General features: G+C 48.7%; 7 protein-coding genes across 7 annotated transcripts in view; 5 read left to right on the top strand and 2 right to left on the bottom strand.

Annotated features, from left to right (window-relative positions):
- The window catches only part of LY89DRAFT_780806 (uncharacterized protein), a 1,229-nt gene extending 794 nt beyond the window's left edge, over nt 1–435 (top strand). Inside the window, exons 5-6 of the mRNA XM_018222419.1 lie at nt 21–252; nt 308–435. Coding sequence (XP_018073157.1) covers nt 21–252; nt 308–380 — 305 coding nt within the window. The 3' untranslated portion in view covers nt 381–435. The remainder of the gene's footprint in view (nt 1–20; nt 253–307) is intronic.
- A 313-nt stretch (nt 436–748) lies between these two features.
- On the top strand, nt 749–1,910 carry LY89DRAFT_683674 (uncharacterized protein; the record flags this gene model as incomplete). Its single annotated transcript, XM_018214742.1, has 2 exons — nt 749–1,395; nt 1,448–1,910. The coding sequence occupies exons 1-2, from the start codon at nt 806–808 to the stop codon at nt 1,905–1,907; spliced, it is 1,050 nt and encodes a 349-aa protein (XP_018073156.1). The 5' UTR covers nt 749–805.
- Nucleotides 1,911–2,841: 931 nt separating this feature from the next.
- Nucleotides 2,842–3,953, top strand: LY89DRAFT_717337 (uncharacterized protein; the record flags this gene model as incomplete). The annotated part of the gene is made up of 2 exons (XM_018218340.1): nt 2,842–2,851; nt 2,899–3,953. 2 exons carry the CDS (start codon nt 2,842–2,844, stop codon nt 3,951–3,953), a joined length of 1,065 nt encoding a protein of 354 aa, XP_018073155.1.
- Nucleotides 3,954–4,237: 284 nt separating this feature from the next.
- On the top strand, nt 4,238–5,188 carry LY89DRAFT_683672 (uncharacterized protein). The gene is made up of 3 exons (XM_018214741.1): nt 4,238–4,492; nt 4,571–4,671; nt 4,735–5,188. The coding sequence occupies exons 1-3, from the start codon at nt 4,335–4,337 to the stop codon at nt 4,965–4,967; spliced, it is 492 nt and encodes a 163-aa protein (XP_018073154.1). The 5' UTR covers nt 4,238–4,334; the 3' UTR covers nt 4,968–5,188.
- Nucleotides 5,189–5,221: 33 nt separating this feature from the next.
- LY89DRAFT_643298 (impB/mucB/samB family protein) lies at nt 5,222–7,129 on the bottom strand (the record flags this gene model as incomplete). Its single annotated transcript, XM_018211791.1, has 2 exons — nt 5,222–6,961; nt 7,013–7,129. The coding sequence occupies 2 exons, from the start codon at nt 7,127–7,129 to the stop codon at nt 5,222–5,224; spliced, it is 1,857 nt and encodes a 618-aa protein (XP_018073153.1).
- Nucleotides 7,130–7,312: 183 nt separating this feature from the next.
- On the bottom strand, nt 7,313–12,199 carry LY89DRAFT_780801 (uncharacterized protein). The gene is made up of 3 exons (XM_018222418.1): nt 11,888–12,199; nt 11,683–11,835; nt 7,313–11,628 (listed from the first exon to the last, which is right to left on the bottom strand). The coding sequence occupies exons 1-3, from the start codon at nt 12,026–12,028 to the stop codon at nt 7,507–7,509; spliced, it is 4,416 nt and encodes a 1,471-aa protein (XP_018073152.1). The 5' UTR covers nt 12,029–12,199; the 3' UTR covers nt 7,313–7,506.
- A 222-nt stretch (nt 12,200–12,421) lies between these two features.
- LY89DRAFT_613904 (uncharacterized protein) lies at nt 12,422–20,665 on the top strand. The gene is made up of 6 exons (XM_018210674.1): nt 12,422–12,520; nt 12,590–19,921; nt 19,971–20,123; nt 20,172–20,252; nt 20,300–20,348; nt 20,405–20,665. Exons 2-6 carry the CDS (start codon nt 12,779–12,781, stop codon nt 20,497–20,499), a joined length of 7,521 nt encoding a protein of 2,506 aa, XP_018073151.1. The 5' UTR covers nt 12,422–12,520; nt 12,590–12,778; the 3' UTR covers nt 20,500–20,665.
- The last annotated feature ends 92 nt before the right edge of the window (nt 20,666–20,757 follow it).

Below are 20,757 nucleotides of genomic sequence, written 5' to 3'. Positions count from 1 at the left end.
CAAGGGAGCCAAGAAGGCAGGTGCTGCGGCTCGTGATGTCGAGGAGCTTGAGGATCGTGATCTGGAAGAGCTCGAGGCCCGTCACCACAAGGGAGCTACTGCAAAGGGCGCAAAGAAGGCAGGTGCTGTGGCTCGTGATGTTGAAGAGCTCGAGGCTCGTCACCACAAGGGAGCCAAGAAGGCAGGCGCTGCGGCTCGTGACGTTGAGGAGCTCGAGGCAAGACATCACAAGGGTGCAACCACTGCCGCTACGTAAGTAGTTATCTCCTTTGTCTACGGAAATATAGAAAGTGCTAATTTATCACAGTGGTGCTGCAAAGGGCGCAGGTGCCGGTGGATTGGCTGCCTTGTTCGGAGGTGCCAAGGCAGGAGCTGCTTAAGCTTAATTAGAGAGCTACATAAAATACACACATCCACTTCTCTTCTTCCTAAGACAATGTAAAATCATTTCTTCGATCTGTTGATTCTTGAATTACTATGTGCATCAATTGCTATGCCTCATACAAAATGCCAGACGAAACATTGCTCGTAAATTCGCCTGGAAAGCGGCTGCTAAGTTCTAACTCGGTACTCGTCCGTGAAACCGCGTGCGCGTTGTCGTTGCGACCCTCGCTTGGGCCCCTTTCGCTAAGCGAGTCCGCGTCCCCTGGCCCCTGAAACACGGAGACCCTGAACTTGTTACAGAAATGACGTGCATTCCGCGAAAATTGATGCGAATTCGATTCTGCTATTGTATCCATCCTACAATGTCTTCTTCTGAGCCATGAAGAGTTGTCTATTTCTTTCAGGAAGTTGTCTTCCCTCGATGTTACTGGTCTTCCACACTCTTTTTCTGATTTCGATTACACACGCGTATACAGCTCTCTCTGACAGCTTCTTGCAAAGCATAACATCCCCAGACGCGGACTTCAATCCTGAGAATGGGACTCTGCTCTCTCCGATTTTGAGGCCCAGAGTTCCTGGCACGGCAGGACATTCAGCTGTCCAGCATCATTTCGTTGATTGGTTCAGCGATGAATTGCCAAGATGGAGGATGGAATGGTACAACTCGACCTCAACGACAGCGGCAGGTGCTGAAGTTCCAATTTCTAACCTTGTTTTCCAACGAGAACCGCCTTGGACGAAGACAGGACAAGCCAATTGGTTGACTCTGGCAGCACATTACGACAGTAAGAATGTGCCAGAAGGATTTGTTGGGGCGATGGATAGTGCTGTCCCTTGTGCCATATTGATGCATGTCGCACGGTCGATAGATCGCTATGTGACCCAAATGCATGATGAGATGGATGCATTGGGAGAAGGAGGAACAGTGCCAATGGATATGGGTATTCAGATAATGTTTCTTGACGGGAAGGACAGCTTTGATGGCGAGGCGCCGGCGTTATATGGGTCAAGGTACGCTCACATGCAACAAAGACGAGGCTTGTTCTAATGAAAATCGCCACAGGGCGCTCACCAAGAACTGGGAGATGAAGTCTAACCTCATGCCGTTGAGATACCCCAATGCTTTGAGCCAAGTCAGCATGTTTGTCTTACTCGACGTTCTGGGATCCGCAAACCCCACGATCCCCTCATACTTCCCAACAACACACTGGCTGCACAGAAATATAGCGAATCTCGAGACCCGAATGCGCAAGATTAACGTCCTCGAGTCGCGTCCGTCTTCGGCATTCATACCCCAGTCGAACGATATACTTCCACAATCCGAGCCAGTAGACGACTACGTGCCTTTCATGGAGCGAGGTGTGCCGTGTTTTCACCTGATGCCATCATCTTTACCCTCGAATCGGCACACAATTAATGACGACGGCGAGCACCTTGACATGCCCACTGTCAGAGACTGGGCGAAGATTGTTACAGGTCTTGTTATGGAATGGCTAGACATGATGGAAGTGTGGCCAGAGTAGGAGATACGATATATAGAATCGAATGTAGATATATGCTGTTTTTGTGTATATTCTGATTCCTTTCCATTTCTTTGTTGAAGTGTTCCGTGCTGATCATTAAAATCTGCTAAATATTTCTATTATCTCATTCTCCTAGAGTCGTTGTCCTTGAGAACAGATGCCCAATCGAAGTTAACCGAAGGCTGATTTTCCTACCTCATTTTTCATTCCGTTATCGTCAAGTTCCTCAAATTTACCTCTGACAAATCTAAATGCACGAAATCGCGCACTTCCACAACTATCGAGCAACACAAAATACTCCTAACTCTTGCGTGCATAATTTCGAGCATTGTCAATTACTCGGTGAGGCTTTCCAAGGTGTCAAAGTGTCTCAATACGTGTCAGCCGCTTGCGCTAGTCCGACTTGGGTTGCAGGTGGCTTTAATTGAATGCCCTCGAGTTCAGCTGACGTCTTCCTGAAATGTCCGTCATTGAGGCTCTTCCGCGCCAGGATTTTCTTAATATAGATTGTTTTTGAGAAAATGGTATCTTCGAATTTCTTGATTCGAGAGAAGTTGTTGTGTTGCTATCTCTGGATCCTGAAGTGATGCGTGTTCAACTGAGGTATACGGAGGCTGGCTTTAGCGCTTTTATAGAAAGTTTCTTTTGGATCTTGCATATTGTTGGCGTTTTTGTTAGGCGCGTACGAAGGCTGTGTCCGGTGATTGAAACAAGCCTTTTTGTCGTCCGTACTCGGTACTCAGCCGCACTTCTATGTCGAGTAGTTTTTAATGGAAGCGCCCCTCCTTCTTTTCGTCTGAAGTATTGAGAGACAGCACTGAGGGTTACTCAGAGGTGCCAAACTCTTGAGAATCCCAGCGAACGTCTCACTGGTTTTGATTGTCTTGATCCAGTATTATTTCTCTCGCTTTCGTCCCCGATTTCTGTGTTCGAGATGTCTTACAGTATATCCTCAGCTTCTCTTCCACGCAATCTCTACTAAATCTGTCAGACAACCAGCCCCAAGCGTACTACGGGGGAGGATATTCTCAGCCACAGCAACAGGTTCAAGGATACCCACCTCCAAATTATTATCCTCAATCACCACCAAACCAGAGTGCAAGACCACCTTCAGGGCTTCCACCCCTAGACTCCTACCATAATCCCCAAGCACCCGCCGGTCCACCCCCTCCAGGCTCCTACCAAAATCAACAACAACCATCTGGTCCTCCACAATCTGCATACCAATACCAAGCTCCTCGTCCACCAAATGGTCCTCCTCCGCCAACATCCTACCACACACCTACCCCTCCCCACGGCCCCCCATCCCCGCAGGGCTACCAAGAAGCTCCTCCGTCCTTCGATGCACCACACCAGCCTGTAACTCAGAGCCAACCCTATCAATCCGCTCCTTACTCCGGCGCTCCGCCAGAACATGACGCTTACCGTGGCCAACAACAATACCAACAGCATGCCTCACATGTACAGAACGGTTACCAAGCCCCTCCTCCATTGAATCATTATCAGACATATCCTCAATATCCCCAGCATAGCCAACAAACAGCTCCAATCTCACAACAACATGCTCCTCCAGCGAAAGAGGAGAAGAAGCGGGGAGCTGTCAGTTCGTTCATGCATAGCAAGAAAGGTAAAGTCATGATGGGACTTGGTGGGACATTGTTTGCTGGAGTCATTGGAGCTGAGGTACTCAGCGATATGAATGGTGGGGACAGTGATAGTGGTGGTGGCGGATGGTTCGGAGGAGATTCGGGGGGAGGTGGCTCGGGAGGAAACTCGCCGTCGGGGAACGGAGGTGGGTATGGAGGGAATGACGATTCGTATGGTGGAGGAGGAGATAGTGGTAATGGGTTTGGTGGAGGGGGGAATTCGCCATCTGGAAGTGGAGGCGGATATGGAGGAAATGACGATTCATATGGTGGTGGAGGATATGGAGGAGGAGATAGTGGTGGTAGTTACGCTGATGCGCAGGCAGCGCTGGATGCTCAGGCAGAGGAAAATGTTGCTCTTCAAGCTGGGTTTGATGATATGGATAGTGCTATCTTTTGATTTGATTTGGGGTTTTGATGTTTTCTTAGATGGTGTGTGGAGAATAGACTCCGACTTCGAAGCTCTAGTGTCAGAAAACTGAAAATTCATAACATATGAACATTGCAAAGGAACCAAAGTGAGGCAGAAGTCGAACGGCTCTGAAAAAAGGGGAGAAAGTGAAATGCGGGGTCCATAAGCGAGCCTGACGTATGCCAGCCTGAACTCCTGGCGTTGCCGTGGGGAGCTTCCTATCAGGGATCAGGAGCTCAAATAACCTGATCACAAACAAACACCACCTTCACCTCCCAACAACACTCCATACAAACCAAAACTCCATCTCCCAGCCTCAAAAACCTTCAAACCAACTCAAACTCCAATCCTCCAAACAAATACTCAAACATGGCCGACTCCCGCGACGCCGTCATCGACGAAACGCCCATCTCCCCCTCTCGACCAGATCACATCCGCCAGAACTCCCTCGAGAAACACCTGCAGCACCGTCCTGACCCGCAAGAGCTGAAGGACCGCCATATCCTGCTCGATACCAATGCCGCTCCGTACGTATAGCCTGTCCTCCCACATTACAAAAACCAACAGAGGTGAGAGAAGTGAGCTGACAGCGGGGTAAACACCAGCTCCCTACAATCCGCCGCTATGGAATTGGAGCGTCAACGCGCGAGCGACAGCTTGAAGAAGGGCCTTGAGCGTCGTCCGCAGAAGGAGGATTTGATTGAGCGTATGCTTTTCCTCCCCCTTCCCTCTTCTACCAACAATACCTAGCTAACCCCTCTCTCACCAGGCAATATCCTCCCCTCCTCATCCGCCGCACCAGCAATCCAGGGACAACAGCGCGAGTTGGAGAAACACATGCGAGCCGATTCGCTCAATGAGAAGATCGCGCATCGGCCGCAGAGAGAGGAGTTGATTAAAGAGGGGATTTTGACTGAGGAGCCCATTTCGAGCGAGGAGGCGGATAGGTTGTATGAGGAGAGGATTGAGGATGAGTATGCTAAGCGTGAGGGCGGTGCTTGAATACTGTTGAGTGGAGGAGTATTAGTACTGGGGATGGGACGGCTCGGGACATTTAGCATGCTTGGGATTGGAAGTGCAATAAGCAAGGATCGATTGATGGATGCTATGATGATACGATACGATACTTATGGTTTACGGTTTTGGGATGGGAAAGGTTTAAAATGTCATGAATTCGTTGATTTCATTATATTTCTATGAACGCTAAGTGTGATGCAAACACCTTCCATGCAAAACTCCAATGGTATACCTCCATGTTATCCAAAGAACAAGCGCCGCTGCTTCGGATCTCCGGGCACACCTTTGCTCCGATCATTGCTCGTTTTGACCTTCTTCGGAGCAGGAGTTGGCTCTCTCGATCGTAAGTCCGAAGTCTCCTGAACAGCATCTCGGATAGTCTGCCTCGAGAGACACAAGTCGATATGCTCGTTGAACTCCTTCTCGTTAGCAGCTTGAGGCCTGGAGCAGATCGGACAATCCCACCACTCCTCTTCTTCCTGGTTTTCTTGTTTCTTCGGATTTGGGACAATCTCCTTGCCATGATGTCTTCGTTTGTCGATTTCTTGGCTCAAACTTTCAAGCTCGTTCAATTCATCTTCACGTTCTTGTCGTTCTGCGTCTTCGAACAGTAGCTCTTCCGGTATAGCTTCCCATCCATCGTCATCTTCAAGGGTATCTGCTCTCCGCTTGGCTGTCGACGATGGACTGTCTGGTTCTCCGCTCTCATTAGGTCGTTTTTTGAATCCGAAAAATGCCATCGTATCCGGTTTCTTCATGCTGACCAAGTGAGTACACCGGAGGCCCATAAGTCGTAATCTCAGGCCTGGAAATTCCTGCTCTAGCTTCGATAACATTGGAACAGAATATTTGTATAGATCATCGGCCACATACACAGCCTTTGGCGGAATGACTTGTCGAGTAAATACTTCGTATGTATGTAGCTTGACCTTCAAGCACAATGTTCGGCCTTTGAATTGTGTTCGCACCATATCCTTTTCCAGTTCCTCGGCAGTAGCTCGAAGTTTATCTCGAAGTTCGACTGGATCTGACATATCACCAAATGTGCTTTCTGTGCCCACGCTCTTCCTTTCGTATTCCTCAGCAGGCTGAACCGTCGTTCGTCCTAGTCCAAGATAGCATGACATAAGAAAAGCAAATGCCTTTTCTCCGAATAGCTTTGACAAAAACTGTCTATAACCGTAGATATCGCCACAAGTCTTGACTCCTATAGCATCCAATTCTCTCTCGAAAACACGCCCAATGCCATTAACCTTCCTCGTAGGCAAATCTCGCATGAAAGCCATAATTTCACTCCTATCATTCGCAAGTCGAAACTGTCCATTCGGTTTGTTCTTATTCGAACAAATCTTCGCCAGCTTCGCATTCGCTGCGATGCCGGCAGATATCGTAATCTTCGTCTTCTCATGAACCTCTCTCCGAAGCTGTTCAATCGCCTCCTCCGGTCCAATCTCGTTCCTCTGGCAATATTCCGTGATATTCAAATACGCCTCATCGATACTCGCACTCTCAAACCTCGGATCGTAGTCCACAATAATCTCTCTAACCTCCTGTGCCTTCGCTGTATACTTGTCGAAATCTAACGGTATCTGAATAAGCTGCGGACACAGCTTCTTGGCCACAAACCCCGCCATCCCACTCCTACACCCGAACTTCCTCGCATGGTAGTTACACGTTGTCAAGACTCCCTTACCGACAGAGAACGGGACGTCTTTCAGCTCGGGGCGGTCCAGTTCCTCGACCGCGGCATAGAATGCATCGCAATCGATGTGCACAATCCATTGCGACAAGTCTCTTGTGAGCTCGAGTTCGGCGATATAGTCATCTGCTTTGCGACGATCGGATGCCAGGTCTAGCTTCTCGAGTTGTTTCTTCTTGGTGAGGATTCGATCGATTTTTTGGGTTAGGTTTTTGTCGCGACTTTCTTCGTTGTTGAAATACTTGGAGCCTTTGGAGGCGTTGTAGATGATTTCCGATACCTAGAGTAGGATTAGTATCTGCGAGACAGTGGGATAGGAGTGCGGAGATACCTTTTGCTGGTCGACATTGTCTTGTCCTGACTTGGTCAGAGAGGGGCCGAGAAGACTGTATTTCAAGGTATCATGCTCTTTGACAGCATGTTCGTCGATGGGCGTATCTGTCGCCATCTCGGGCTGAGTGGAGATACTTGGCTTCTCGTTGGTCATCTGCGGTCGAGAATGCAGCCATCTGAGCGGTGCTGCGGATGATAATGTTGTGTCGAGGACGAATGTTGAGGCTTGGAGAACGCGACTGAAGTCATCAAAACACGAACTTGGTACGATGCACGTGACTGCAATGTAAAATACTTCCCTGTCTAGCTAGTCACTGATCGCCAGTTACTCGTTATGAACATTTTCTCAATCTTTGATGGTTAGACAACGTCCGTTGCTAGTTATACATCTACAGTAATTTTGGTATCCTTAAACTCCAACAGACTTCACAATCCTATTCCCTTCCCAATCGCTAATATCGTGTCAATCCAAGCCAACGATGTCGTAACATATCAGAAACTCCATGCTTGCGTCGTAGGCTCATCTGAAGGCTCTGCCTTTTTCGTAATACAATACGTCTTGCCAGTCAGTCTCGGAATTCTTGCCGATCTTGGTACCCAACCACTCAATCTCATTCGATCCACCTTGGCCTCGAAGGGATTCATCTTCTTCAAAGGTGTCGTCTTTACCCATTCCTTCGCCCTGTCGATACTTTCTAAATTTTTTGCGGGCATTGTTACCCGCCGAGCAGCTTTTGAAGTGTTCGAAGCCGCAACGAAGGGATCTTCAAGTCCTCCGAGTGGCGAGATTTCCGAAGTCCGCTTGCGTTTTGATTCACGTGGCGCATCACCCCAAGGAACCGTGGTCTTGGCCGGCATAGTTGAGCGGCGGCCAGCTTTGGAGCCTGCGAATGGATCCTCCAGGTCGTCGAACGGAGAGTCTGAAGGTATCTTTCTCTTCGACTCGCGTGGTTTGGGTGATAAGTCTCGAAGACTTCCGAGTATCGGCGATTCTGGATATCCGCGAGCACAAGGCTCTTCTTCCTCTTCGACCATGACATCGTTCGAGACCATTTTCTCTCCACGGTCGGGTAATGACAGGCCTAGAAAGCTATTGTTTGGCTTTAGATGCAATCCCGTCCTAGTCGGAGTTGAGGCGGTGGACTTGGTGCCTTTATCTGTTAACCAAGGATTGGCTCTGCGTTCTTTGTACCCCTGACCGCTACCATAGCTACTCGCTCGGGAATTATCCGTGATCCAAGGAAGGGTCTTCCGCTTTTTAGACTTGTCGCTGCTACCATAGCTGCTAACCTGGGAATTAATTGGGACCCAAGGAAGGCTCTTCCGCTTTGTAGACTTGTCATCGCTTCTGCTGCTGCTGGCTTGAGATGCTCGACTCGGTGTGTCGACTCTGAGTTGGTGCTTAGCCATGATATCTTTGAGACTTGATGTAGTTTTTCTCGACTTAACACTGCTTCCTCCATTGGACGTGGAGTGGGACACTCGATTTGGTGTTTCGGCTATCTGCTTGGCTAAGTTGACTTGCTGGCTCGCGGTCTCGAAAAATGGTTTCTTCGACGTAGTTGCTTTCCGAGGTACCGCTGGCATATCATGTGCAACACCCTTCTGCATCGAGGAGCACTCCTTGGACGGAAATGTAACAACGTCGTCAAGAACCATGCCGCTCTCCTCAGTCTCGATCGATGCAATGATTTGACTAGCTCCCGGAGATGACAAGTTGACTGTATCCGGCTCTCCAAAGAATTTTCTCCTGAATTTCGCTACAGTCTCAGAATCCAAAGTCAGCAGTACAGCTTCTATATTCTGAGAAGAGACGATATCGTATCGGTATATAGCTTTCGAGACGTGCCGAGAGTAGAAATCAAGACCCGTTAGGCGTTCTGTGGCCACGGTCTCGTTTACGTGCTTACGGTGGTCGGAATTCATGACTCTGATAAAGTCGTCGCAGTGTGGGATGGTCGTTCCACGCTCCGTTTTCAGCCACTCGAGATAGACCAGGGCTTTGGTGAATTCGACTTCACTTCCATCATACTCAGGATATGTTTCTCTGAATTCGTCGTAAAACACAAGTGGGGGTGAGGACGTGGTGCTCATAATTCTGTTTGGTGCCACTTGAGAAAGATGTACATCTGCTGAAAGCGCTGGGAAGCTCGCATTATGCTCAGGAGACGGGCTTCTTAAATCCAAAACGACCTTAGAAGCAGAAAGCAGTGCGTCTGGTGCTTCAGCGATGGGTTGATGGGCAGTTGAAGTATCGCCAAGCGAACCTTCCACGTAGGTGCTGGAAATTCGTACTTCCGCATAAGCAGTAGGATTGACTGCGTGATTTCTCTTTTCCGGACTTGGTAGCAGTGGCGACCTAGATATCACAGGGTCAATTTTCCCTGCGTGAAGCTTCTCTAGAAAGCTATTTCTCCGTGCTCTTGCCATCTCTTTTGGTTTACCACGTCCAAAATCGGGCTTTAAAGGCTTCGACGACTTGGAGGACTTGTCCTCCAAGCTGACAAATTCCGGTGCGATCTCGACAGTATGAGAAGCTCCTAGAGAGCTTACACGTGGTGATAATTGCTTGGATCTTCGACCAGTAGCTGGAATTTGAACAATTGACGATGTCGACGGTTCTAGATCGGGGAGAGAACTCAAAGCGTCCATCGCTAAAGGTGTACAAGGAGGAAAGGTTGCAGGGATTACTAAATTAGAGGATGAGTCCGAAGAGGTCGGACGGGTGTTTGCTGTTGCAACTTTTGACATCTTAGGACTAAGAGGACAATTCTTCGTTGCATGTATATGAGCGAAAGGAGTCTTCTCGACCTGAATTTGTTCTCCTTTGAAAGGGCCAGTACATGGCAATTCTTGGGAGGTTTCGGGACCCTCATGCTGCTCTTGGCTTCCTTCAACCATGTCGCCAACGCCATACGGCACAGCCAGATCCAGCTCGTCTTCTTCAGCAGGGCTGCTTGACCGAATGTCGGCCAGTTGGAACCGTGGACGTACTGACTGAATTCTGGTGGGCGACTTGGTGTGTGTCTTCCGTTCCGCAGAGGGTAATTCCTGCTCCTCGAAGTCGGAACATGAGGCTTCAGCATTCTCACTCATGGGACTTGTATGAAATTCGTCTTCTTTACTGGCTTGAGAAATGGGTCCACGGATGCTTTGGGGCTCACCCAGATTTTCTAACTGGCATTTGGCTGCGGTTGGCAAGACTTCAAGTTCCCTTATGTCTCTGACAGGACTAGGCGACCATAAGAAAGACTCGTCACCAGACAACTCTTCATTGACACCTATGTTTTCAGGATTCGCCTCAGGATCGTCATATGGGCTTACTGGCCGTGCAGTCGCATCGGAGCCTAGACTGGAGTTGAAATTGGGTATCTGCGGAAGTATGGGGCTCTGCAAAGCCGCGCCATTAAGCTTGGACGGTGACGCAAGTTTTTGGTCGGCCTCTTCATGGATTTGCGATCGAGTTGAGATCAGCCTAGTTGATTGTCCTGATTCACCGTCCTCTTCGCTATCCTCTTCACTATCCTCTTCACTATATTCCTCGCTATCTTCATCTTCTGCGCCTTCCTCTTCCTCATCATTATTCTCGTCGTGCGGTTCTTCGATACTTGACTCCTGTTGACGCTTGAGGAAGACATCCATTTCTTGTTGCACTTGTGGAGGAAGTCTGGCATAGCTAATCCGGCCATCAGTCTGTGGGGTAAACCAACTGCCGTTTCCTTCCAAAAGGGCTTGCTGTGCCTTCGGAATTCGAACAAACTTTCGTGGTACCCGCTTCAGGCCTTCAAACGGATTTGAATCTTGGAAGGGATCAACAAAGAGAACAGAAGGGTTTGAATCGGCTCTCTCCGAAACGATAGGTTCAGTCAAAGCGTTTGCTTTCTCAGAAGCTTCTCGTCTCGCTCTCTGCAAAATTTCCTGGCTGTTTTCCTTTTCACTATCGTCCGATAAAGGAGGTTCGATTTCGGCGACTCTTGGCTTCTTGGCTTGGGGTTGACTAGACGGCCTGGAAAGATCAGAAAAGCTTGATTGGGTCGTAAATAGGGTTTCCTGCCTGTTGGCTCTAGTTTCGCGAGCTGTTATCATCTCTTTAGCCCGCCGTTCTGAAATTGGCCTGAGAATCGAATGTGAAGAAGAAGCTTTGGCGTCGAATGCTAAAGCTCCAGTTGAACGTCCCTCAACTCCCTCAGCTACAGGATTTGATGCCTTTCCTGCTGGGCGGGGCTTCTTTAGAAGCATTTCTAAAAGTTTCTCATTGGGCGCTTTAGAGACTTCTTTGGGCTTTCCTGACTCTTCTTGGTGATTTGGTATCTGAGTCGCCATTTGAGTCATCAGTTGTTGAGTTCCTAGCGGGTTAAGAGATAAGCCAAATCTAGCCGCGGGAGTGTCCTCCTGGGAATGGATAGAAGACGGCGAACAGGACACAACAGACTCCTGATCTTGTCGGTCATCTTGGAACGCTTGTGACACTCTTTCCACAATTCGCTGTAATGCTTGGTCTTGCATGATATCAATTGGCTTGCCAAAGGGAGCAGATCCTTCGGAACCTTTCAATTTAAAAGCTCTGACGAACAGACGAGGGCAGGCTGGTAATCCGGATTGCAATTTGAGGATCAAAGTCCTTGGTCAGCTGAGTTGCCCAAACGGAGGACATATTACAGGACATACTATATCATAGTCGCTGATGGCAATGACCGCACCCTTGAGCTCAAAGAAGCTGCGGCTGGAACTTTTTTTAAACGATTCCACGCAAGCAGGATCGAATTCTGCTTTGATGATTGTTTCTTCGTCACAGATCCCATGAACAGAATCGCTACCGAGCTGGGAGAAGTTAGCATTTCACGTTCGGAGTCTGAGGGGGGGAAATACGTACATCGATGATCTGAACAAGTCCAACCTTGGTGATAGGTATCTTTAAGGTGGGTTCATTAACGTTAAATTTATTGTTCTCTTGGAGCTTCAGCAACTCGGACTTCACCACCCGGGCAATCCATGGTCTCATCACACGAGACATCGCTGGGTACGTGTGACTTTCGTGTCAACGCGCTTCAACTTTAATGTAGACTCATGATTTGACGGAGGTGTTGTGGCGGACCTTGGAAGAATTACCGTCAATGATGATTCGTAGTCCAGTAAACTTTCGGTTGGTGAAGAGGTTTCGAAGATTTTTGATGGTGAATTTGTTTGCACCACAAAGGAGTGGTCGTCAGAGGTGGAAAATCCCGGCGACGCGGTACGCGTTCTTAGCGCAAGGCTGAAATTGATTTTTGTGCACTAAGCGCCACAGTCACCAGCCATACCCCCACACTTGTTCAGCCACATGCAGTGTGACGGCGGCCGTCTGGACCTGTAAGAGCAAGAAGGTACAATCACGAGTCCCGGAAGCTTTTTGACTCACAAAGTAACTCGAACATCGCCGTCGGCCGCCACTTGCCATATACAAATCTGCTTTGAATGCCCGACATATGTGCCGAACATGTTGAGAAGCTTTGCCACTAGTTAACAAGTCAGTCCAAGCCAACAAGCATTCCTACCTTGTCCATCACTACTTGAAGCCTGGCTAACCATCTCAAAGACCATGCAGCACATCCTCATTCCTACAATTCACATCAAACCATCCAAGTCGATGACATGATCTGCCACCACGACAGCCGGACTTGCGGCATCATAATCCGACCCAAATCCTAATCCCGCCTGCTGCATCATCGCAAGCAATAGCAAGCGCCATCGAAGCTCTGCTATTGCGGACAAAAACATCGCCAGCATGTCTACTCAAGATTCCTCCCAGACCTCTACAGGTCCCCCTCCGTTACTAGCCCTAGGCCTTCGTTCACGACGTGGGTCCTTAGCTTCCATTTCGGGGTCAACACCCATTGACAGGGAGCAACTGGCCCAGGCCCTTGACAAAATACACAATACTGCGAGCCACTCTGAGACTCTTACGACATTCAACGAATTTGCTTCGCCCCCACCTCCAGCTGCAAGCACAGAAAGTAAAGGGTTGGTCAACGATATTATGCCAAATGGACTCAGTGGGCTCTATAGTCGGTTTCGTGGTGCTGTTACTGGAGGCAAAGAGAAAAGCGGCCCGTCGTCCAATAAGGGAGATAATGATAGCATTGAAAATGGATCCACGAAGAGCCAAAGCGCAACCACTCCCACATCGAAAGGATCCATTGCACCAACTAGAGAGGATAGTGGTGTTACCGCAACCTCGCAGATCTCAGCGTCCTCTTCCCGCCTTCAGTCACCTACGGCTTCGTCGTTCCTTGGGCATTCTTCCGAGAGCCAGTCAATGATGAAGTCTTCAAAAGGCTCAATGGGTTCCACAGCAGCTACGACACCTGGCACAGCCAAGTCAGGAACCTCTTCTAAACCCTCCATGACCCCTATAACAAAAGCTACAATATCTACACCTACTACTGCCACAGTTGCCCCTATCAGCGTCACCGCTTTCAAAGAGGGCGACAATAATCGTTCAAATACAGAAATGTGTGTAGCAGAAGCCAGGACTTTGAGTCCTACCACAACTCACGACCAATCTAACACATTTGGATTTGGCGAACCTCAGCAAACCAGACGCCCAATGGTCGATGGATCTGCAATCGATGATTCTGAAGCTTCTGACGACGAAGCTGGCGATGAGGCTAGTATTGCGACCAACCCAGACTCTGCTCAAGATCGTGAGTATACTGGTGGCGACGGAAGTCTAGAGATCGGAAAAAAGAATGGAATAGCAAAGACCGCAACCTCCGCTTTGTCTTCCCTGCGAGACTCAACACGAGCTAGTAAACAAGATGGTCCCAAACGGCCAGCTGCAATTGAGCGCATCACACAGTCTCACCTACCAGGTTACCAGGCTTCAAGGGCATCTTCCACAGATCGCAGTACTGCCGAGACAAGCCCAGTAAACACTTCAGCACACAACAGCGTCCGACATGGATCTTTCTCAGTGGATGAAGGACCTCAGTATGGCTATATGGGTAAACGACGTATTCCAGGCACAATATCAACAGAAGGCGCCTCAGAAGTTGTTGGCGCACGCCTGGAGCAAATGAGAAAGCAAGTTTTGAGCAAGGAATTCTGGATGGCTGACGAAATATGCAAAGAATGTTTTCTTTGTGGCGACACCTTCACCGCGTTTCGAAGGAAGCATCATTGTCGAACTTGTGGCTGTATTTTTGATTCTAAATGTACCTCTATCATCTCAGGTCAGCGTTTTGGAGTACAGGGTTCTTTGAGAGTCTGTAAGACTTGCCTCGATATTATAAATCGCCGCCACGAGAGCAGTGGCTCCGACGATTCTGCTGATGACGAGTCCGCTCTTCCTACTTTCTTCCAGTCTCAGCAAGCAAAATACGAGTCGTCCACCAAGGCCGGGTCATCAGAACCAATCGAGCACGCTCAAGAAGGGGAAATCATAGGTGGAAGTGACCGCACCCGGCCATTGACAACACCAATGATGGCTATTCCAGCTGCGAGAAGAATTGGTGATTCCACTAATCGACGCTCAGCGGTCCTGGAGATTGATGCGCCACCGCAGTTAAGCCGTCCAAGCTCGTCAAGGTCCCTGAAAGCTCTGTCAACATCTGCTCGTCCTCCGTCGTCTGGTCACAAGCGACACCACTCAAAACACAATTTATTTGGCCGGTTCAAGTCTACCGCCGAAGAACGAGCGCCATTCCACAGGGGCTTGAAGGACGACCTTAACAAGAGGTCGCACTTACCTGCATTTCACGATGACAATATTATCGATCCTGATCTAGCCCCCTATATGTCAGATGAAGGCTCCAGTGCAGACGAGCATTTAAGCATCTTTTCAACCATGAACAGTGGCAGCGTTGCAAGTCCAGTCTTCGAGAATGATAGATCTGGGTTTGGGTCTTTGTTAAGTGCTGGCAAGAAACATAGGTCTAGGGCTGGGGAAAAGAGTGTCAGCGGGGTCAGCTTCACGAGCCGTGGGTTAGATGATGGCGGCAGCACAACAGTTGTCGGCTTTTCGCGACCAAACAGAAGGCGAAATATGAGTGCTGCCAGCAACAATTACAATCACTCTCGACCATCTCCACGACAACAAACGCCAGCATTTGGTGATCTAGATGAGCAGGTGGTAGATACAGAAGCATCTTCGGCTCCATCTAACAGTGGACCGTCGAGAATGACTCGGAGCGCATCTATGAGGGATGCTCGGGCACCCGCTATAGAATTGAACAATGCCAGCTTGCATCACGTACGACGCCTTCTGCATCAGCTTTTGGAAGACGCAAATATACCTAATGTTTCCTCTTGGGAAAAGGCACTCATACCAATCCTCCTTCAATGCACAGACGATGTGAATCCTGATGTTAGAGCTGGGGATGATATTGATATACGGCACTACGTCAAGCTGAAAAAAATACCTGGTGGCAAGCCTGGAGATACTTCTTACGTATCTGGCGTCGTCTTCACCAAAAACTTAGCGTTGAAAAGTATGCCACGGAGTATCTCGAATCCTCGCATTGTCATTATATCATTTGCCATCGAATATCAGAGGCACCAGCATCACTTCATGAGCTTGGAGCCCGTCATTGCTCAGGAGAAAGAATTTCTAAGGAATATGGTCAACCGTATTGCTTCTCTTCGACCACAGTTGTTGCTGGTGCAGAAAAATATCTCTGGTTTAGCTTTGCAATACCTAGCGGAAGCAAATATTGCTGTGGCTTACAACGTCAAGCAGTCAGTCATCGAAGCCGTTTCACGCTGCGCTCAGACCGAGATTATTTCATCCATTGATATGGTTGCTCTAAAGCCCGTCCATATAGGTAAGAGCGCAGGTTTTGATGTCAAGACATTCGTACACAGCGATATTCCGGGCAAAAAGAAGACGTATTTTTACCTTTCCGGCTGTCCCAAGGAGCTCGGCTGTACGATTGCACTACGTGGAGCCAGCATGGACATCTTGCACAAGATGAAGAGAATCACGGAGTTCATGGTCTACGTTGTCTACAATCTCAAGCTTGAGACTTGCCTTATGCGGGATGAGTTTGTTCTCATTCCTTCAGTAGCTGAAAACAGTGGGAACATTTCTCCAAATAGACTACAAGCAGCTCAGTCCAGGGTTGTGAGTCCGATGACTTCTAAGGACACTATTGCTGCCGCCAGCGACAAATTGACTGCAGTTGCTGAAGATGCCAGGAAACTGCGGGATGCCAGAAATCTGAATGATGGCCCGAAACCTGTTATCAGTACAAGACCAATCGCAATTGATGGCACCGCTGCCGTTCTCTCACAATCACCAGAAGATCAGAAGCCAGAGTCTCAAACAGAAGCAGCAAGATTGGTCTCTGCTCATGAATCTCACGCTCATGGTTCTCAAGAAGATCTTTTACCAGAAGATATACCTATGCCCACCTTCTATAGCGACATGGTGGCGAAGCATCGAACTAAGATTTTGTCAGCCTCGCCGTTTGTCAAATTTGTACAGCCATATTTGTTGATGACGGCTCGGGAACAAGAACGCAGACTTGTTTACTTGAGAAGACTACGAGACCTGGATACCTATGAAGAACAAACCGAGACAGAGAAGGCCAAGCCGCAGAAGTTCCAGCTCATTAAACCTGAAATGGTACATGAGACTGTCAAGAGAGCGCCTCGACAGATTATGGAAGTACTTCATGCAGTCCATGATGCCGAATATGATAAGGCTCTCCACGTTTACCAGACCCAAAAAAGACAATGGGAGAATTACATCCAAGGCAACCTCAATTTATTTGATCCATACGCACATCAAAACATCACAGTCTTATACACTGTCGTTTGTACGGCGACTACAATCCCTTGCGCCGGGCCCGATCTACTCGCTCTAGCATTCTACAACGAGCACGCTGAGTTTGAGCCGGATTGTACCTTGGGTCAATACGTGGAAGACTTATGCTTAAGTGTCAACACGGTCTGCACCTCGAATGGTTGCGAGCGCAAGATGTCTGAGCATCATCGAACGTACGTTCATGGGGAAGCACGCATCACCGTTTTCGTGGAGAAATCGCCTTGCAAAATCAAAGGATTACAAGATTCTATATTGATGTGGAGTTACTGCAAAATTTGTCAAAAAGAAACACAAGTCATGCCGATGTCAGAAAGTACGTGGAAATACTCTCTCGGGAAATACCTTGAATTGTCGTTCTGGAGTAGCGAGCTCCATCTTAGAGCAGGGTTTTGTCCACATGACATCCACCGCGACCATCTTCGATACTTCGGATTTCGGAACGTTGCAATTCGGGTGCATTATGATCCAATCGACCTCCTTGAGATCATTGTTCCACGCACTAGGGTGACTTGGAAAGTGGATAATGACCTGAGACTGAAGAACGACCTGTTCACAAAAATAGAGGAGCGGTGGAATCGCTTTATGGCGTCAGTTCATTCGAGAATCCAGGGAATCAATATTGACAGTGTTGCACCTGAGAAGGCCGAAGCTTGCAAAGCCGAGGTAGAAGGACTTGCCAAAAGGGCCCAAGAAGAGCACGCAGGGATGATTCGAAAACTCCAAGAGAAATACATGACCTCGAAATACTATGAGATCATTCCACTAAATCGAGCTGTAAGAGCAATGCAGGAAAAGGTGGCAGAATGGGACGATGCATTCTCGGATTTTGACACCAACTTCTTCCCGTCTGAGAAAGATATCAGAAAACTCGCTGCCTTGCAGCTCAAGAAAATGTTCATTGACCGCGACGATGCAGCTACCTCTATCTCAACAGAGCCGACAGACCTGACCTCTGACGTAGACGAAAAGTCACCCAGTGCATCACTAGAGTTGACCCGCAATAATTCCAATATTTCTGCAGAAGAAGCACGGGAAGTCTTGACATCTGTGGTAGAGGAGCAACTTGGTATTGCAAACCCTGCCACTTCAGAACCCCCTGTTCCAGAGATCCCACATGGTCCGCCTGAGGCCTCGGAGCTTGACCGCGAAGGCATCGATCACCTGGATCTGGCCTATGCCAAGAAGGAAGAAGAACCTGAGCCAACACCTACTGAAACCCCGTTTGCAACTGATTTGTCGTCTATCGCGACTCCATCCGAATCAGATGCTACATCATCGCAACTTGTAGAAACACCGCTAGAGTCTACGCTATCAGAGAAGATCGAGAAACTTCGTCGAGCAAATATGGCAAGCCCAGAACCGGGGTCTGTATCCGAAGTATCTGGTATTCCACGTCCATCCGAGCGCGGCACATCCAGACCGGGCGGTTCGGCATCATCACCTCCGCTAATCCGCACTCAGTCACAACCCGCGGGAACCATGCGTCGTATTCACCCAAGCTCCCGAACTCACTCAAGACAAGGTGACCACAAGGCAGTTGGTGAGGTTTTGACTCCTACTCTTGAAGGCCTGAAGCCCTCCGCCACTGAACCCATCGCGAAAGCGACCGACAAAAAGCTCGCAGAGAGATTCGGTTTGGGCTCCATGAAAGCTCGAAAGGGTCAGTCGTATATACCTCGATCCACGGGGTCCCATGCGAAGCGGAAAGACTCGAAGGTAACAACATTAGCCAAACACTTTGAGCAACTAAGTCGCGAGTTTGAGAAAGAGCGTCTCCGAGATAAGAAACAGCGCGCTGCTCGAGTGACGCAGTCACGAGGAGCGTTTCCTAAAGCATCCTCAAAGCCTATTGTTGAAGTTTACAAAGATGCCAATGAAGCAGTTGAAGAGCGTGGCCCAACTGACGAACAGTTGCAAGCCGCTCAGCCTACAAATACCAACACCGAGTCAATCAGCACTATCGAAGGTCTCGCCGAAATGAACAAGGATGATACAGCTGGCGACACTGCTCCTCACTCTCCAACGGATGGCGGTGTCACAGCAGATGAAACGGCTACCGAAACCGATGACAATCACAACAATGTTAGCCAGACAGGCTCGGACGATGATGGAGCAGGAAGTGACGCTGATCATTCGTTGCTTGATGATATTCCTGGTGTAGCAGAGATTGCTGAATCGTTGAGATCGTCAAAATTATCTACTGATACCCAGGAGGACATTCCCAAACACGAAAAGTCGAGTTTGATGAAAGTGTTGACAACCTTTTGGGCAGAACGTTCGGCCAGTGGTTGGACACCTCTGGACTATCCTACCAATGCTGGTGATCATATCTTTGCAGACATGGACGTCATTGTTCGAGAAGACGAGCCCAGCTCATTGATAGCCTTTGCTCTCCAGACACAGGACTATAAAGACAAATTGGCGGATATTCGAAACCAGGGCCAAGCTCACTCCAGGAAGGAACCCCGGCCAACCTCCAACCAGGGTGGACCTCCTGACATATGTGAAGATGGTATCGATCAAGCCGAAGTCGAAACGTCACTCCTTCGAGCAACTGGGACTCATTTAGCATACTCATTTGTTGATGGTTCAGCGCGAATGCAATGCAAGATTTTCTTCGCAGAGCAATTCGATGCTGTGCGACGAAAATGTGGAGTCGCAGATCGTATCGTAGAGTCATTGTCACGATGCCTGAAATGGGACTCCAAGGGAGGCAAGACCAAATCGGTGTTTTTGAAGACATTGGATGATAGGCTTGTCATCAAGTCGCTCTCTCCAATCGAGACGCAAGCCTTCTTAAAGTTCGCACCTGCATATTTCAACATCATGGCTGAAGCCCTCTTCCACGATCTGCCAACCGTCATTGCGAAGATGCTTGGTTTCTACCAGATCATTATCAAGAATCCCATCACTGGCACTGAAATCAAATGGGATGTGCTTGTTATGGAGAACTTGTTTTACGATCGTTCTCCCACTCGTATCTTCGATCTCAAGGGCTCGATGCGCAATCGCAAGATCCAGTCAACTGGAGAGCAGAACGAGGTCTTGCTTGATGAAAATATGGTGGAATTCATCTACGAGTCACCACTCTTTGCACGCGAGGTAGGCTCTCTCTTTCAACTTCCTCTAGTATTCACTAATACAGTTCTAGCATTCCAAGAAGCTGCTCAGAGCAGCTATCTTCAACGATACTCTCTTCCTCCAAAGGAACGATGTTATGGACTATTCATTGATGGTAGCAGTCGACGAAGCCAGAAAAGAGCTCGTAGTCGGCATCATCGACGTTGTGCGGACGTATACCTGGGTAAGATTCCTGTTCCCAATCACCCATTCTAAGACTGACATTTTCAAGGACAAAAAGCTCGAGTCCTGGATCAAAGATCGAGGATTCGCAGGCGGTGGACGGAACAAACCTACTGTCACTTCGCCCAAGGTATTATTCCCGTTCCCAACATGCGAGTTCCGTCTAACAGGGTACAGGAATACAAATCTCGATTCCGTGAAGCCATGAATAGATACATCCTCCAAGGTACGCCGTCGCTCCTTCCAAGGGCAGTAAAGTAATGCAAACTAACAGCCCCACAGCACCGAATAGCTGGCATCAATGGCAACAGGTCGAGACACGACCTCATGCTAGAATAGAAGCGAGACCAGAAAGCAGAGTCGATAATGAACAATAGAGTTCATTTCATGATGAATGATGACTACGACGATTACGAACATAGAAGAGCAGGAGCATTCAGCGGAGCGTAGGAGTTAGGATTGAGGGGGACCACCATAGTCTTTTAGTGCTTTGACGGAGCATAGGTAGTTGAATTACATTAAAAAGTCCTCTTTACCTCTCCGGGGTGACTATGCATTTCTCTCAGGTCTATTCTATTGACAAACTCCTAGTTCTTGAAGTCACTCATCCAATCCAATTCAGTGCCAAGTTCAAA

This window comes from Mollisia scopiformis (assembly GCF_001500285.1).
Source record: "Mollisia scopiformis unplaced genomic scaffold LY89scaffold_9, whole genome shotgun sequence".
Taxonomy (NCBI): Eukaryota; Fungi; Ascomycota; class Leotiomycetes; order Helotiales; family Mollisiaceae; genus Mollisia; species Mollisia scopiformis.
The sequence above is the reverse complement of the archived record's forward strand: the minus strand, read 5'-3'. Positions and strand labels throughout refer to the sequence as shown.

Bases quoted from the DNA above. Each gene is read 5' to 3' on its own strand.
- LY89DRAFT_683672 (XM_018214741.1), top strand. From the start codon at position 4,335: ATGGCCGACTCCCGCGACGCCGTCATCGACGAAACGCCCATCTCCCCC. The intron at 4,493-4,570 runs GTACGTATAGCC...GGTAAACACCAG, and splicing joins CTCGATACCAATGCCGCTCC to CTCCCTACAATCCGCCGCTA. The intron at 4,672-4,734 runs GTATGCTTTTCC...CTCTCTCACCAG, and splicing joins GAAGGAGGATTTGATTGAGC to GCAATATCCTCCCCTCCTCA.
- LY89DRAFT_780801 (XM_018222418.1), bottom strand. From the start codon at position 12,028: ATGTCTCGTGTGATGAGACCATGGATTGCCCGGGTGGTGAAGTCCGAG. The intron at 11,836-11,887 runs GTACGTATTTCC...AACTTCTCCCAG, and splicing joins GACTTGTTCAGATCATCGAT to CTCGGTAGCGATTCTGTTCA. The intron at 11,629-11,682 runs GTATGTCCTGTA...CCAAGGACTTTG, and splicing joins CCATCAGCGACTATGATATA to ATCCTCAAATTGCAATCCGG.
- LY89DRAFT_613904 (XM_018210674.1), top strand. From the start codon at position 12,779: ATGTCTACTCAAGATTCCTCCCAGACCTCTACAGGTCCCCCTCCGTTA. The intron at 19,922-19,970 runs GTAGGCTCTCTC...ATACAGTTCTAG, and splicing joins CACCACTCTTTGCACGCGAG to CATTCCAAGAAGCTGCTCAG. The intron at 20,349-20,404 runs GTACGCCGTCGC...ACAGCCCCACAG, and splicing joins GAATAGATACATCCTCCAAG to CACCGAATAGCTGGCATCAA.